The sequence below is a fragment of the Chanodichthys erythropterus genome, chromosome 22 (genome assembly GCF_024489055.1).
Source record: "Chanodichthys erythropterus isolate Z2021 chromosome 22, ASM2448905v1, whole genome shotgun sequence".
NCBI lineage: Eukaryota > Metazoa > Chordata > Actinopteri > Cypriniformes > Xenocyprididae > Chanodichthys > Chanodichthys erythropterus.
The window spans coordinates 7,394,394-7,412,208 of NC_090242.1; the positions used below are offsets into that span (position 1 = coordinate 7,394,394).

The 17,815-nt window shown below is 37.5% G+C and overlaps 1 protein-coding gene across 1 annotated transcript; it reads left to right on the forward strand.

Moving 5' to 3' along the window:
* Positions 1-4,499: 4,499 nt before the first annotated feature.
* si:ch73-362m14.4 (actin-binding protein WASF3) lies at positions 4,500-17,092 on the forward strand. The gene is made up of 8 exons (XM_067376453.1): positions 4,500-4,632; positions 7,060-7,194; positions 7,713-7,866; positions 8,409-8,526; positions 10,506-10,681; positions 11,283-11,531; positions 13,540-13,919; positions 16,935-17,092. The coding sequence occupies exons 1-8, from the start codon at positions 4,500-4,502 to the stop codon at positions 17,090-17,092; spliced, it is 1,503 nt and encodes a 500-aa protein (XP_067232554.1).
* The last annotated feature ends 723 nt before the right edge of the window (positions 17,093-17,815 follow it).

Sequence of the window (17,815 nt, forward strand, 5' to 3'; positions counted from 1 at the left end):
TTATTGCTGCTGTTATTGCTGTTGCTGCTGCTGATGATGATGCTGTTATTGCTGCTGTTATTGCTGTTGCTGCTGCTGCTATTGCTGCTGCTCTTATTGCTGCTGTTATTGCTGTTGCTGTTGCTGCTGCTGCTGCTGTTATTGCTGTTGCTGTTGCTGCTGCTGCTGCTATTGCTGTTGCTGTTGCTGCTGCTGTTATTGCTGCTCTTATTGCTGCTGTTATTGCTGTTGCTGCTGATGCTATTGCTGCTGCTCTTATTGCTGCTGTTATTGCTGTTGCTGCTGCTGCTATTGCTGCTATTGCTGCTGCTGTTGGTTATTGCTTCTGCTGCTGCTGTTATTGCTGCTGCTGCTCTTATTGCTGCTGCTGTTATTGCTACTGCTGCTGTTATTGCTGCTGCTGCTGTTATTGCTGCTGCTGCTGTTATTGCTGCTGCTGTTATTGCTGCTGCTGCTGTTATTGCTGCTGCTGCTGCTATTGCTGCTGCTGTTATTGCTGCTGCTGCTGTTATTGCTGCTGCTGCTGTTATTGCTGCTGCTGCTGTTATTGCTGCTGCTGTTATTGCTGCTGCTGCTGTTATTGCTGCTGCTGCTGTTATTGCTGCTGCTGCTGTTATTGCTGCTGCTGCTCTTATTGCTGCTGCTGTTATTGCTACTGCTGCTGTTATTGCTGCTGCTGCTTAGGGCTGAGCAATTAATTGAATCAAAATCCTGATTTGGCTTAGTGTGATAATGACATCGCTAAGGCTGCAATTTTTCCCCATTTTTAATTATATATATATGTGCACAGCGAGTTAGTGAAGAGCTGCTCTGTGATCAGTAGTAAATGACACTCCATCTGAAAGCACTGCATTTGAAAAAGCAACCCACATCAAACATAAAGACTTTCCAAACATGAGAAGGGTTTATGAACTTCTTATCCAACGAAAGACAACATTTAATGACGTGTATTCACTTCATAACGTCAGTCGAGTGTTTGAAATAGCATTTTGATAAACATTTCATTATAAATACACTTTATTATTATGAAATACCTCAGAAGGCTTGAAGAACACAGATAAACCATGTATTGTTGTAGTCATCTGTTTATTATATTGTTTAATCAATCAAAACGTTTCTATCTTATTTTTATTCAGCAATAGCATAACATCCGCTTAATGGCGCCCTCCAGCGTCCAGTATGAAACAGACATGTATAGCGCCAAGTACAGTAAAACTCACTCAATCCTATTCTGGGTAAAAATAGGAAAAATAATTCTTCTCTCTAAAGAACTTTGAGGGAAACAACGTATAATCAATATGTTTTTCTCCAGTATACAGAAGTGTACAGGTTTTTTTTCCACAGTGGATGCATAAGAAACACATATTTCATGTTAAATACATGGCCTCCATTTATTATTTTGCATACTTCCTGACAAAAATAAAGAAATTTTTGTCACAGATTTTTGTCATAATAATAAAATATTTTATAATAAATCCTTAGACCTTTCTAATTATTTATAGTCATTGTCTGCTTATGCCAGCATTCATGCTTGAAACCAGAAATGGTGGACATGCTGGTTTTCTTAGCAAAAAATTGTGATTAAAATCAAAATTGCAATATTGATCAAAGAAATCGTGATAGGTTTTTTGTCCATATCGCCCTACTGCTGCTGCTCTTGTTGCTGCTGCTGTTATTACTGCTGCTGTTGGTTGTTGCTGCTTCTGCTGCTCTTGCTGCTGCTGCTGCTGTTATTACTGCTGTTGTTTATTTCTGCTGTTGCTGTTGTTATTGCTGCTGCTGCTGCTGTAGAGCAAGTATGGGACTTGCTACTGCCAATAATTTCATGACACACTGCTGTGAGCAAGTAAGACATGCTGCTGCTGTACAGTATAGCATGCATGAATTACCCATAGCAGATCTATACAGGTTGAGCTGGGAAAGGTGCAGTGTTTCTAAAAAAAAGCACATTGCAACTGCTTCAGCAAATGCTGACCAAGAGAATGATGTGATTGCAAGCAGATTGAGAAGGACCTATCAGCCTGTGCCATCTAGAGTTTCATGACAGAACTTTGCATCTCTACCATAGTGAAGCATGTTGTGTGTGGAGCAGAATGGGTTGCTTCCCACTAATGAAAAGTTGTTATCTAAAGAAGAATGATCACGTTATCAGCATTTCATCATCATCCTGTGTATGGTGTACATCTGTAGACTCACCTGTGCACAAATTAACCTGCATTTGGGTTTAACTTCTGTTTGAGTGTGCTTCAATCCGGACAGTTGTGTCACAGCCCTGTCTTCACCTTTCATTTGAGGGCTTTTGTAGAAGGCTAGCATTCAAGCAGACATTCACTGCAGTACATGTAAATGAAATAAAAGATATGATGTAAGACTGGATGTTTTACTGTTTGTACGTGAATAATTCAATACACATTTGAACACAAACCTTAATTCAATTCAGGAAAATTTGTTTTCTCTCAGGACAAAACACAGACTGATCCAGTTATGCTCAGCAGTGAAGGGGAGCATCATTTGTATTGTCAGTAAGATTGATTCAGCAGTTAAAAGGGTACTTCACCGTTGGCAAAATGGACTTTCAATGAAACTTTGCTGCCTATAGAGTAGAAAGGTGAAAAAAAATGTTGAAATCGGTGCTACCTGACTAAAGAAAACAGACAAAAAAGGCTGTTGTCTTTCCTTTTGCCAAATAGTTAGGAAAACTTCAACACCCATAATGCCCTGGGCATGTTGCCATCCAAGGACACTCCCACCAGTCTGCTACGGATACGCTTAACAGAGTCAAATACTGCCTTGCTTTAGTAGGAAATACTTCTTAGCAAACTTTTAGTCATAATGGTGTTGACTTGTGTTATTTGAGTAAACATTTAACAGGAGTGAGTTAATTTCGGATTCCAGTGCATTGTAGGCAGCTGCTAAAGGCTGCAAAAAATCATAAATATGGAGAACGCGTCTGTGTCTGTTGTCAACATCTCAAACAGGATGACCACAAACACAGTATTTTAGGCCAAATGGAGAAGAATATCTGAAAGAAACTGCAGTTCTCCTAGTACACTGTGAAGCAAAACACCGATGCCTAAATGCTGTTTAAAGAGTAGACATAGTACGATAATTTTCAGTGTGATAAACCTATATCTTACAATAACTGTTTTGTTAATAACCCTCTGTCAATCCGCCTGTTCATGGACAGGGATACAAAAATGCAGAAGTATAATCATTTCACAAAATCTTGGGAGCTGTCAAAGCTTTTGCTGACAAATAAATGTGAATTTCTCAGTCCAGGTAACACGGATTACGAGTAAACATTGTTCATTTACATATATTACTGACATTGTAACAATACAAGCGGGTTGAAAATTGGCGAAAAATATCCAACACCTTGAAAAAATAATGAAATTAACCCAGTAAAATTACTCAACATTTTGGTAAAAAAAAAAAACGTATTTCTTAGAGTGTACAGTGGAAAAATCTTGATATACTGCATGAGGAAGCCCAATTTAAAAGTGTGATTTCTAGACCCGGTAAAAATCACATTCCAGGGGTTGAAATCCACATTTTTGTCAGGGTTCCCCTGGTAAAATTCGCATTCCAGGGGCTAAATATCATGTTATTTGGGGTCGCTTCAACACGCAGACATGAAAAACAGCCCGCAGCAACAGTGTTAAAGTAGCCCAATTCCATGGGAAAACACTGCATGCTTGCGTTCTAGTGTAACATATAGTAGCCATCCATGATTATATTAAGCAAAAGTAACTAATTTCAAAGTAAATCTATTGCTGAATCACGTTTTTTGTGTGAAAACTTTCTTACATAGATTTTACCTCAAATATGTGTGTATTGGCAGTTAGTTAAAGGTGCTCTAAGTGATGTCACGCGTTTTTAGGCCAAAACATTTTTTGTCACATACAGCAAACATCTCCTCACTATCCGCTAGCTGCCTGTCCCCTGAACACACTGTAAAAAACGCGGTCTTTGCAGTCGCCACAAGCTCCGAAAATGGCAATAAAAACAGACTGGTGCAGCCTGGACCACGAAACATAATAAACATGCTCCAGCCAATAACTGACAAGAATGATTTTAAATGCGCGTTAAATGCGGAGGAGGAGGAGGAGGAGGAGGGAGGGAGGGAGGGTCTAGCTAGCCTACGTCAACAGGAAGTTACTCTGCCCTGGATCGCTTAGAGCACCATTAATGAGACCCAGTGTTATGTATGTTCCCATGACTGATTTCTAATATATTTAACAGGACACTGAACTTAGTCAAAGTATTTGATAGATTTGACTAATGTGTAGTTTGAAAGAACTCTGTTACGGAGAAAAAATATAGTGATCAGTTGCTGTTTTTTACTTTGTAAGGCTGCAAGTATTGGTATTGGAGCATCAAAAAAAACGTTTAGAATTAAAATATGTTTCTGTGTTTGCTGCATCACGTTAGCTCAGACAATGTTGTCTAAAACTCCGTTCTGTCTCCTCACAGGTCAGTGTTTGTAGTTGAGGACAGCCATGCCTCTTGTAAAGAGGACCATCGAGCCCAAGCACCTGTGTCGGGGAGCTCTGCCTGACGGTGTGACCAACGAGCTGGAGTGCGTCACAAACAGCACACTGGCGGCCATTATCAAACAGCTGGGAGGACTTAGTATGTTCAATTTTTCACACTTGAATTGTTGACCCACAGTCACTTTGAACCTTGGTTTAATGCAGTCGTTGCTTTTCTTTTATCTCTTTTTCCTGGACATGTCCTTTTTTGGACCTAAAAAATGCGTCTGGCTGGGATTTCTGGGACAATGTCTGGGATTCAATTATTATATAATAATTTTCGTAATATAATAAATTATTTGCGCCTCAGAGCGTGCAGATCAAATACAATAAACGCTGTCATGTTATCTTGCATTCAGATGCCTGGTATTTGTGAACGCAATCGTGTGAGGCGCTTCAGGGAGGGAATTATACAGAACCACTTTGCTCAGGCATTACAGAATGACCAAAACAGCATTTCGGATGCTGTGCAATGAGATTGTCACTGTCTTTTTTATAAGTGTTTTCATCATAATTTATGTTTTCGTGTTGCATAAAAATGTATCTGACTTAGTTGAGCGCATACGTTTTTTATGTGCATTTTTAGAATTTTTGCGCAGGTGGATGGAAACAGAGCAGAGGCTTCTGTGTGCACGATGCAACTTTAAACACATGTTTTGCGAAGACTTTCATGCCTACTTGATTGGTAATCAAGGACTGTTGGGAAAGATTAGATCTTCAGGAAAGTATGCCAGAGAACACAAGGAGGACTGACATTATTTTTGACTGAAATAGTAGATTTTTTATGGCCACTGATTTTTGTATTTTACTTTAACCTATGGCCATAAAAAGAAACAGAAAGGTGATAAAAGCTAAATTATTGTATTATTATTATTGGTTTATTTGATATTTTACAAACAAGGATGTCACCCTGCTTCTCACTGAACTTAAAATGTTCATTTGAATTGAAAATGCATTTAGCTGAGAATCAAATAACCTATTACATTTTACAAAACAATTGTACACAACAGTAGCACAGAAGTCCTCCGATTTTATTTTCAACAAGTTGATAATTGAGACACAAGATGGCAGCAGTTGCATTTGTATTAAACAAGAAAGAGCAAATCTGGGGTGAGATATGAGAGATATAAATAAGCACTGGATTCTGTTACCTGGATGAACAGGAAATATCAAACCACAGTTGACCAAAAAACAAAATGAAGTATTCCTTGTAATATGTAGGCCTGGCACTCAAACGTGGAGGCAGATGAGCATGAGCTTGCATATGCACTATATATCTCAGACGTCCTGCATTCATCAACAGAGAGAAGTTTTCACTGAAAGATCTAGTTATGTGACATTTTGATTAAACATTACAAGGTCAACACATTTTTCAAGAAAGAAACAGTAACTCACAGTAAATTTCTCTGGATTTAAACATTGAAGGAAACATTTGGGATGATGTAAGTACATGAGTCAACAAAATATTTAACACTGTTCTAGTGGTTTTTGGGTAGTTTAATACACTTTACAATTAAATAAATATGTGCACTGTGAATAGCTGTTTGTTCTGAAACTCATTAACCGCCGGTGTTTTCAGTGCCTGTGGTTTTCTGTCAAAATAGCAGTTTGATGGATTAACATTTGAAACATAAGAAATTAAGACAGCCATACATATTAGTAATTTTACTGTTATGCAAAAAAAAAAAAAAAAATTTGATTATTTGATTAAACCATCAAAATATGAGGATATTTTAAATATGAAGGAAGAACAAAACACTAATCTCGGTTGAAGTATTTATCTAACCAAATTATTTGTCAAACTACAGCTACAGGTTTTATTTTACCATGCAAAAATGCATAGAAAAACATAAAGCTGAAATAAAAAGCATGCATCGACTACAAAATAATCTGTTATTAATATTTCATTGGTTCTCTCGTGTTTTTGCAAGTGTTGATCATTTCTTTGTATGATAGCCTGGCCAAAAATTACAGTCGCACAATTTGGCATGTTTCATTGCATTATTATCACAAATAAAGCAATCGACTCCAAGCACAACTGTGTAAAATGATTACAAAATATTTAACACATTTTTAATAATATTGGAATAAAGTGTAAAGATGTTAATTTTCCATCATTTTTGGCCATTACTGTATATAGATTATATATTTTGATTTTATTTTAAGCTAAAATATTATGTTAGCTTTACAAATATTACAATCTTATTTTGTTTTTATCTAGTATTTTTATAGTTTCATTTAATAATAATAATAATAATCATATAGTATTATTAATAATTATTATAATAATATGTTTATATATAATTTTCCCTGTATCGTACAGCCCTTTAACATGTCCCACCCTAACATATAATGTATACATGATAATTTTGATAATAATATTAAAGTCTTTTTTAAAAGCAACTACATTAGTACAAGAAAGAAGAAATGCAATTATCAGTCGATTTCACTGGGTCCCTAAATAATAAATGTTGTTTGAAAAATGATCATTTTTGCCTTATTGTACAATATGTGTTTATGGATTCAGGTCGACATGCAGAAGACATCTTCGGGGAGCTGTTTAATGAGGCCAACAGCTTCTACATGCGCATGAACAGTTTACAGGAGCGAGTCGACCTGCTGGCGGTGAAGGTCACACAACTGGACTCCACAGTGGAGGAGGGTAAGAATGAATATGCATTAGCAAATACTGACCCACTGCTGACCTGATTCTTTGTGACAGCCTGAAAGTACACCACAATGCTGTTGTCAGGACTGTGGCTGTATGTTGGCGCAGGTACTCGGTATAAAACAGAAGTCTGTTTTACTAGAGATGAGCAGATGAGGCACAAATAAGCAGCTGCAGTAATTAGCAGTGTAGAAACAATTCTGCATGTTCCACTGAACAGGATGTGATGTCGAGTTGAGTTATTTAGGAGCACAGTGAAATAGTCTGGTTGAATAAGAGGCAGTACTGCACAAATACTGTATAATGTAATGTGCTTCACTTTCTGGCTCAACAGTGCATAAAATGCAAACTTAATGTGCACTTGAGATTTACATAAAAAATACTCTGGACCTGGATGCAGCTTATTCTGACCAAAAATTGCCAAAATTTAGTTTTTATGTCACTTATAGCCCAGCAATAGATCAGTGATGGTGTCTGACCGTGCTTTATGGGTCTGTCTGTTTGCACTTCAGTTTCCTTACAGGACATCAACATGCGAAAAGCCTTCAAGAGCTCAACTATTCAGGACCAACAGGTGGTGTCCAGAAACTCTATACCGAACCCTGTGATGGAGGTGTACCAGCGCTGTGACAAACCTCCTCCTCTCAACATCCTCACTCCATACAGGTCAACATATGCTTCAGCAAGGACATTCACAAAAACTGTACATTTGTAAAGTCATTTTCAGATTATATTCACCTCAAAATCAAAAGAAAAAATATATTAATGCAATATATTTTTTCATAAATAGTTTGCAGTTACATTTGAAATTAGTTGTTTGTCATGTGTTTTAATGCATTATACTTTCTAAAGAAATATATAAGTGAATATATAAGTGTTATAATGTATTATAACTGTGGTTGCAATTATTCGTGAGATCATATAATGTACATTACAAGGCATAACTAATGCATTAAAAACACATTTATCATGCATTATATATAAAGGCTGTAAGTATTGTGTTACCTAAGTTAAATTTCGATTTATTTCTTGGTTTATTAAAAAAACATGAAATTGGTCTCCCATTTCAGTAATAGTAAACGTAATGGCTGCTAAAATAGCCTTATAATAACAAATAAAATGAAATATTTTATGTTGAAATGTAAGCAATATTAAAAATGAACATTAAGCAAAAGGATTTCATTTCTAAGTGTTGTGCTGTCTTACAGGGATGACAAAAAAGACGGGCTCAAATTCTACACAGATCCGTCCTACTTCTTTAATCTTTGGAAGGAAAAGATGCTGCAAGCTACTGAAAACAAGAGGAAAGAGAAACGACGGCAGAAGGTGCGTGTCTGTGTATGGCCAGAATCATACTTTATCTACTGTAAGTACACAAACACAGTCTCAGTTCCCTGTCCAACACATTGTGCACAGTCCTGCTGAACATACTGACTTTGTGTTGCTGTGGCGGTATGGGCCGGTATGAGATTTTGATGGTATGGTAAACTTAAGCAAAAATATCATGATTTTACGGTATCACGGTATGGCAATTACATCTTTAAAATGAGTGTGTAAAAAAACAACTTTTTTCCATTAAACAATATATTATATTATTATAATATATTAACAATATTTATTTTTAAGCAACATATACTGTAGAATATTTGGAACAGTAGTAAATGTGTGTCAGGTTCAATATTTTAATAAAATGAATAATTAAATTCTTCTTAATTAAATTAAAATGATATAAAATAATTAAATGCAGTCATTTAAGTAAGCCTAAACCTGCAGCTCAACAGTAATTAGTTGCAGTCACTTAAGTGAGTCAGTCATGTGATCAGTTAAAGACAAAAAAGAAGGTATTATTAGAGTTCTAAGGAAAATATTAATAGAGTTATTATGGAATAGGAAATGATCTAAATAATTTATTATTTCTTATATTATAGAACAACAGTAAAATACTAACATTTATAGATGTCTTATTTCTTGCTTTCAAATGTTAAATCATTGAGCTTTTATTTGAGGTATTTAAAAATAGTTCGTATCTATTATATTCTGTTATAGTAGATGTTTTGGTAGTGACCAATTTATATTTTTTTCATAATTTTTTTTTTATTTTATCGATGTTTTGCGACAATGGTACAGAGTCATAGAGAAAATTATCATCAAAATCTTTTTTTTTTTTTTTTTTAAATCAAGAAATCATTAAGTAAAAAGGGAAAAACACTTGAAAGACATTGATATATTGAATTTGATACATGCATAGGTCTGTATCGTGTAGTGAGCTATGCCATATAATGCACTTCATGTGATAAGATTTCACTCCGTACGAAACTTCAAAAAGCACTTTTTCTCTGCTGTGAAATAGTGGTGTATGTTACAATTTTTTCACATCACTTTGAGTGTTCCTGCGCACCCAGGAACCTTGCATCTTCCCTTCTTATAATACATTGTGGCCAATAAGAGGTACTGTCTAAAACCTCCTCGAAAAGTACCCCTTATCGCACAACGTTGCCCTGAGGCAACGAAAAGAAAAACTGAATTTCTGAACATGCAAAATAAAAAAAACTTCATAAAACCTGACAAAAGGCTTCTCTACACCTTCATACACGCACACATATTTTTTATGTACAGTTCATGTCGTTTTAAATAAGATTACTAAAGCTAATAATATTGCCTTCTTCTCACATCATGTGCTCCTGTGACCATGTGTCAGAACAGGATGTCCCACCTTCAAATGGTGCTTGATATTGACTCTAACAGCTTACTGGACTGTTATTTGGTACTTTCTCGATCTTTCTAATTGGTTGTAATCATTTAAAGAAAAATTTCCTAAACATAGGACTTAAGAAAACTTTCCATTGCCTGAGGGCAACGCTGTGCTGTAGAGGGTTAAAGGGATAGTTCACCCAAAAATGAAAATTCTGTCATCATTTACTCACCCTCAAGTTGTTCCAAACCTGTATGAATTTCTTTTTCTTCTGCTGAACAGAAAGGAAGATATTTGGAAGAATGTTTGTAATTGAGCAGATCTCGCCCCCCATTGACTACCATAGTATTTATTGTTCCTACTATGGTAGTCAATGGGGGCGAGATCTGCTTGGTTACAAACATTCCTCCAAATTTCTTAAGCAACATTACATTACTACAGTTTTTATGCATGCATGTAGTGGACGAAAATGATAAACATCTAGAGAATTGATACATATAGTTTAGTCAAACTGTCTTAATCATCAGGTCAGTATTAATTTACAGACCTGTTCCTTCTGCAAAGTTAAATATTACTCACATTTATTGAAATATTTCCTTTTTTTCTGCCTTAGCAAGAGCAAAAACACACAGAGGATCCCACTCGTGAGGTAAAGAAAGTTCGTAAAGCTCGTAACAGGCGTCAGGAGTGGAATATGATGGCATACGATAAGGAATTCCGTCCGGACACTCGCCTAACGCCATCTCCTTACCATGGCATGTCCTCTGAGGGATCTCTGTCTCCAGACAGGTGGGTGCTATTGTCTGCATACTGTATGGTCATCACATAATGAAACTTAAAGGGATAGCTCACCCAAAATTGAAAATTATCCCATGATTTACTCACACTCAAGCCATCCTAGGTGTATACAATTGGAGTTATATTTAAAATTATCCTGGTTCTATAATGGTAGGGAAGGGGGGTGAGATTTTGTAGCCCAAAAAAGTGCATCCATCCATCATAAAAGTAATCCACATGACTCCAGGGGGTTAATAAACACCTTGTATCGAAATCCTCTGACATTTCTCTCTAAAGAAATGTTTTGTTTTACTCTATCCTCTGCGCTTCCGTGTTCGTCAATATGTCAGGCCTTTGGTCAGAGGTCACTTATGATACTTTTATTATGATGTAATTTTTTGGGTTGAACAATTTTTTTTTTACTCCGGAACGCATAACTACAAAAACTACATGAATGCATAAAGGGGATGAAAAGTATCCACACTATATTGTTCTCTTCAAAGGAAAAGCATCCCTTTTTATCGTTATTTTCAGATAATGAAGTAAATAACAATTATGATCAGAAATTAAAATCAATATAACTTCATATTGTTTGTTCTTTGATTTAAACCAGATCTGGTATGTCAGATGAACACTCGTACCCAGCGAGTCCCAACCACCCACAGGAAGCTGGCGGAGCTGATGGGAAGGACGCAGGCCCCACGCAGACTCAGTCCCTTGACCGAGCGTACCGGCCCCCAGCCTCCTCCACCACTGCTGCAGCCCGACAGCACTCTCTGGGACGCGTTCAGGCCCACCACGGGCCCCCACCGCCAGACTCTGCCCTCAACGGACCACGGCCAACAGCTGCCAAAGAATACAGGCATGTCACTTCTCTCTCTAAAGTTAGAGAGTATATGTTATCAACCATTGGAACGTTTTTGGAGAGTAAATAACTAGTGGTGCTACTTTTATCATTAAAGGTTCAGTGTGTAAATTTTAGCTGCATCTAGTGGTGAGGTTGAAAAATGCAACCAATGGCTCAGTCCACCGCTCAACCCTCCCTTTCGAAGCATATAGAGAAGCTACGGTGGCCGACACGGGACAAAAATGTCATCTGAGACAGAAGAGAGTAGCCAGTCAAGCAATGAGCAGTTTGTCCATTTAGGGCTACTGCAGAAACATGCTGGAGCAAAACGGCGACTTTGTTGTAAGGGGACTCGCGGTATATGTAGATAGAAATGGCTCATTCTAAGCTAATAAAAACATAATGGTTCATTATGTAAGGTCTTTATACACCACATAGTTATGTATATTATATTGCATTTCTGTCAAAAGATCCTCCTAAATATTACACACTGGACCTTTAAGTAGTGTATTTGAAGTAACATTGTGAAATCCAGGTGAATCTCAATCAATTCATAGTTTTTTGTAGTAAAATATTGAGGTAAATGGTTTTTTTCATCTCTGTGTGTTCAAGGTGGAAAGGAATAGTTCACCCAAAAATGAAAATTGTCAGCATTTACTCATTTAACATTTACTCACTCTTTTCTTTCCCGAGGGGTGTTCCAGAAAGCAGAGTTAAAGGGGTCATGACATGTTATTTTTTTATTTTAATATGTTCCTTCAGATTCACTTATAATGTTAAATTTTTTTGCACAAAACAAAAAATATTATTTTCAACCTTCATTCTGGCCCTCTGTCTGAAATTATCTGTTTTTAAGGCGTGGCTCCTTCAAGGCTTGTTAGTAAATGGCCACTGTTATGATTGGCTAATGTGATTGCATAGGAAACTGTACCAACATGCACTCGCTATTGCATGAGTAAATGCTTTAAAAACATTATCCATTAAGGATGAAACGGTACACAAACATGACAGTTCGGGGCGGGTTTGGTACAGCAGGGGGGAGAAAACTAAACATACAAATGTGTTTTTTTTTTGTTTGTTTTTTTTACAAATGTGTCTCTGTGTAAACTACATAGGGATTACACAATTAATAATGAATATATAAGCTAATATAGTGCATATATTTAGTGAAATGCTCCCCTCTAACATGCTGTGGACACTAAATGACTTGCCTGAGGTAAATGTAATGCTATGTGAGATATTATTCTTAAGCTGTTTTTTTAATGTCTTTCCGCACTGGTTGAGAGATGTAAACATAACAATCATCATCTCTTCTTCTGTGCTTTTTACTGGTAGCAAGCAGTGTTGTATTACCGCGTGTGCCCACTCTTGGATTGGAGTGTGGATCGCCTATGACCGACTGTATTAGTCGTCTGACTGTATGAACTGAATCGTGACATCCATACCAATACATGTACAGTTACACCCCTATTATCCACATTAAGAAATAATTTACTTATGGTTTGTGATGCAGCTGCTGTCAGATCAATACAGCTGAATGCTTCGTCTGTTAGCAAAAGTTTTATTTCATTTACAAAACAAAATGCTCCGTACAGTCATACAGTCCTCCGACACAATCCGGAACACCAATAAAATAAACCATCCTCTTGTTTCTGATGCTGGAACAGCGCTTCTGAAGTCTGTACAGAGATGCAAACAAGCTGTTCAAACTGGATGTCAGTGTAGACAGTGTCAGTGATTATAATGACTTCAGAAACTGAACACACATCTGTATACTGTATCACAGATCCCGCAATATCAAAACAAGTTGTTTTTGGAGCTTGATTAAATAAATGTTTTGTTTATAATGAGGAGGACATTTTAATTTATTATCATACAGGTTTAAAATGACAGGAGGGATGAGTAAATGATTCATCTTTATTTTTGGGTGAACTGTTCTTTTGTGGCAATAATAGGAAGTGACAAATATTTTTCAATGCAAAATAGTTCCTTAAACAACTTTCCTTTTGTAATCACTTGACAGCGGCCATCAAATCCTAGAGCATATCATCCCACCTGCTCCTCCTCCACCTCCTCCCCTCATCCCTTCCTCTCAGACTGCCTTTGATAGCACATCTGGACCCCAGTCACTGGCTCCGGGTACAGTGGTGTCCCTCTCACGGCCCTACAGCCCATCTCCTCCTCTGGCTCCTGCCTCTGCCTATGCTGCTTCCCCTTCGCATGCTGTAATGGGCGGCCCACCAGCAGCCCCGCCTCCTCCCCCACCAGGACCCCCCACCCACGCCCCATCACCAGCCCGAGTAACACACCCATCTGGAGAGTCTACTCTACCCAGAAAGGGCCAGGTGCCTCTGATCCCCATGAGCGATGCCCGGAGCGACCTGCTGGCCGCCATCCGCAGAGGTCAGTGTGCAAAGCTGAGGATTTTGAGTTCAGAATATTGCGCTGCATGAATCATGTTGTGTGTTCCATATGCTTTTTTTATCATGTTGTGTGTTCCATATGCTTTTTTTTATCAATTAGGCTACAGAAGATTCAAAAGTGCCCTTAAAATAGATCCTTTACAAAAAATTATACATACACTAGCAGTCAAAAGTTTTAAGATTTTTTGAAAAGAAAATGTTTTTGAAAGAAAAGGTCTCCTTTGCTCACCAAGACAGCATTTATGTAATCAAAGGTGCAGTAAAAACTGAAATATTGTTAAATATTACAATGTAAATGTTTTATGGATATTTTAAAATGTAATTTTTTTTCTGTGATAACAAAGCTGAATTTTCAGCAGCCATTACTTCAGTCTTAAGTGTCACATTCTTTTATTCAACAAAAACGTATGAAATTCAAACATATTGATCCAAAGTCACTGAAGATATTTATAATGTTACAAAATATTTGAAATAACATGTCTTGAGAGTCCAAAAGCATTCATGATGAAGCCTATTAGAATGCAGTTAGAAGGCCCCTATAATTCAAGTTTGGAGGGCAAAATATATCCCTGTATGAGTTTTTTTATATATACAAACCCGATTCCAAAAAAGTTGGGACAATGTAAAATTGTGAATAAAAACAGAATGCAATGATGTGGAAGTTTCAAATTTCAATATTTTATTCAGAATACAACATAGATGACATATCAAATGTTTAAACTGAGAAAATGTATCAATTTAAGGGAAAAATAAGTTGATTTTAAATTTCATGGCATCAACACATCTCCAAAAAGTTGGGAAAAGGCCATGTTTACCACTGTGTGGCATCCCCTCTTCTTTTTATAACAGTCTGCAAACGTCTGGGGACTGAGGAGACAAGTTGCTCAAGTTTAGGAATAGGAATGTTGTCCCATTCTTGTCTAATACAGGCTTCTAGTTGTTCAGCTGTCTTAGGTCTTCTTTGTCGCATCTTCCTCTTTATGATGCGGCAAATGTTTTCTATGGGTGAAAGATCTGGACTGCAGGCTGGCCATTTCAGTGCCCGGATCCTTCTTCTACGCAGCAATGATGTTGTAATTGATGCAGTATGTGGTCTGGCATTGTCATGTAGGAAAATACAAGGTCTTCCCTGAAAGAGACGACATCTGGATGGGAGCATATGTTGTTCTAGAACTTGGATATACCTTTCAGCATTGATGGTGCCTTTCCAGATGTGTAAGCTGCCCATGCCACACACACTTATGCACCCCCATACCATCAGAGATGCAGGCTTCTGAACTGAGCGCTGATAACAACTTGGGTTGTCCTTGTCCTCTTTAGTCCGGATGACATGGCGTCCCAGTTTTCCAAAAAGAACTTCAAATTTTGATTTGTCTGACCACAGAACAGTTTTCCACTTTGCCACAGTCCATTTTAAATGAGCCTTGGCCCAGAGAAAACGCCTGCGCTTCTGGATCATGTTTAGATATGGCTTCTTTTTTGACCTATAGAGTTTTAGCCGGCAACGGCGAATGGCACGGTGAATTTGTGTTCAACGACAATGTTTAACTTCAAACTCTTTGCAATTTTTCTCTGAGAAACTCCTTTCTCATATTGCTCAACTATTTTTGGCCGCAGCATTGGGGGAATTGGTGATCCTCTGCCCATCTTGACTTCTGAGAGACACTGCCACTCTGAGAGGCTCTTTTTATACCCAATCATGTTGCCAATTGACCTAATAAGTTGCAAATTGGTCCTCCAGCTGTTCCTTATATGTACATTTAACTTTTCCGGCCTCTTATTGCTACATGTCCCAACTTTTTTGGAATGTGTAGCTCTCATGAAATCCAAAATGAGCCAATATTTGGCATGACATTTCAAAATGTCTCACTTTCAACATTTGATATGTTATCTATATTCTATTGTGAATAAAATATAAGTTTATGAGATTTGTAAATTATTGCATTCCTTTTTTATTCACATTTTTTGGAATCGTGTGTGTATTTATATATATGATATAGCTAAGTAATATCACACAAGCAAGAGTGCAGTTTTGTGATATTGAATGTTAATATTGTGTGAGTCACCAATATTGTCAGTTTCACCAACAAAAATAGTTCCAAACACTTGTACCTGAATGAATCTGTTTTTAAACATAACATTTGAGTCAATGATTCAATGACCCATTCATAAAGACAGTCATTTGCTTAGTTTCTAAATGAATCAATCATTTTGAACGAATCTACTGAATCAATAATTCAACGAATCACTCATTAAGACAGGGTTGGGCTGCCACCTACTGGGGTTTTAAACAGGCCTAAACCTGCCATGGTCCTACAAGAACAAAAACACACTGAGCAAAATATTGCCTAATTATCCTTATTGAAAAAAATTCCCCAAAATATTGAAATTTTATTTTTTTGTCAATATGGCACACCCACAATTTGGCCATTACTGACTCAATGCAGAGGAGTTGATGAGGCTGCTTGGTCAACCAAGCGAGCTTTGAGCTGCACAGGCAATAAGGCGAATGATTATGTCATAGTTTAATGGATGCGAGTCCCAATCTTTTGAATAACTGTGAATGCTGCCATCCGAGCCCTGGTGGGTACCAAACAAGCAGACCGAGACCTGTCTCAGTCCATTTACAAAGAAACGCTGGTGTGATTCGACTGAAACATGAATGCAACACAGACCAAAGACATGTAAACGAACCAAAAACAGGACATGATGTCACAAGATGTGTCCCCAAAAAGAACAGAATGCTCAAGCACATCTGTTTTTTTCTTGTCATAGTCGCGACGTTGCCCATCACAGTTCGGTACAGGTATCAGAACTGCGTCTCCTTGCAGCAGGTCTTCATTTGTGTGTTAGACGGAGGGATTCCTGACGCTGTTTTGACTCATTTTACACATTTTATATGCTCTTCATGAGTTCTCAGCTGGTCAAAATACCATCATATGTAGGCTACGCACATATAACGAGCGCATTTATTGACTGTTGATTTCTCCTCTAGGTATCCAACTTCGTAAGGTTCAAGAGCAGAGAGAGCAGGAGGCCAAGAAAGAGCCTGTGGGTAACGACGTGGCCACCATTCTGTCCCGACGCATCGCCGTGGAATACAGTGAATCAGACGAGGACTCCGAGCCAGAGGAGAACGAATGGTCCGATTGAGCCAGGCGTGGCGGGAACTGCGACCACCAACATAATGCTGCTACTTTCCATTCCTGCACATACACACTCCTCATACGGTCAGGCGGTCCTTGGATGGGGCTACTGAGGAGATCATGACAGGAGATCATTTTTGTGCAATGCAAAGTGGAAGGACACAGTGCAAGTGCAGAAATAGAAAGATGACAATGACAAACGAGACAGGTAAGCACAGGAACATTCAGAATACAGAGTGTCTCATGACTACAGTGTAAATTCAGCTAGTATTTGCAAGAGTTGCCAAGAAAATCGAAAATCGAAAAAAATATTTGTTCTGTGATTTTTGATTATGTCTTTTGGTAGCTGTCCAGAGAATATATCTATCCATCTCTTGTGATACACGAAAATGATGGTCAACAGTGGTATTAGCACTTGTATTGATGTATTTTATGTTAAAAATCATTGCCACAGTATTGTTACACAAACAAATTTGTTGTGGTATCTCAGGCTTGCCTGAATACAGTATGGACAATCAAATCATCGCTATAATAGGTATTTAAAGTTGTTCTAATCAAAGTATGTTTCTCCTTTAATATCACAACTCTCCATTATCCAAAATTTGTCACTTTGTTCAGTTGTGGACAGTGTTGTGATGAATATTTATACCCCAATTTAGCAGTCAATTACTTAATGCTTTCATTATTTGCTTTTTTTATTCCTTAAGGAACAGATGTGGCCAATAATAAT

Excerpts from the sequence above, each read along its gene's own strand:
- si:ch73-362m14.4 (XM_067376453.1), top strand. The coding sequence starts at position 4,500 with ATGCCTCTTGTAAAGAGGACCATCGAGCCCAAGCACCTGTGTCGGGGA. Across the intron at positions 4,633-7,059 it reads CAAACAGCTGGGAGGACTTA|GTCGACATGCAGAAGACATC; the intron begins GTATGTTCAATT and ends TTATGGATTCAG. Across the intron at positions 10,682-11,282 it reads GGATCTCTGTCTCCAGACAG|ATCTGGTATGTCAGATGAAC; the intron begins GTGGGTGCTATT and ends GATTTAAACCAG.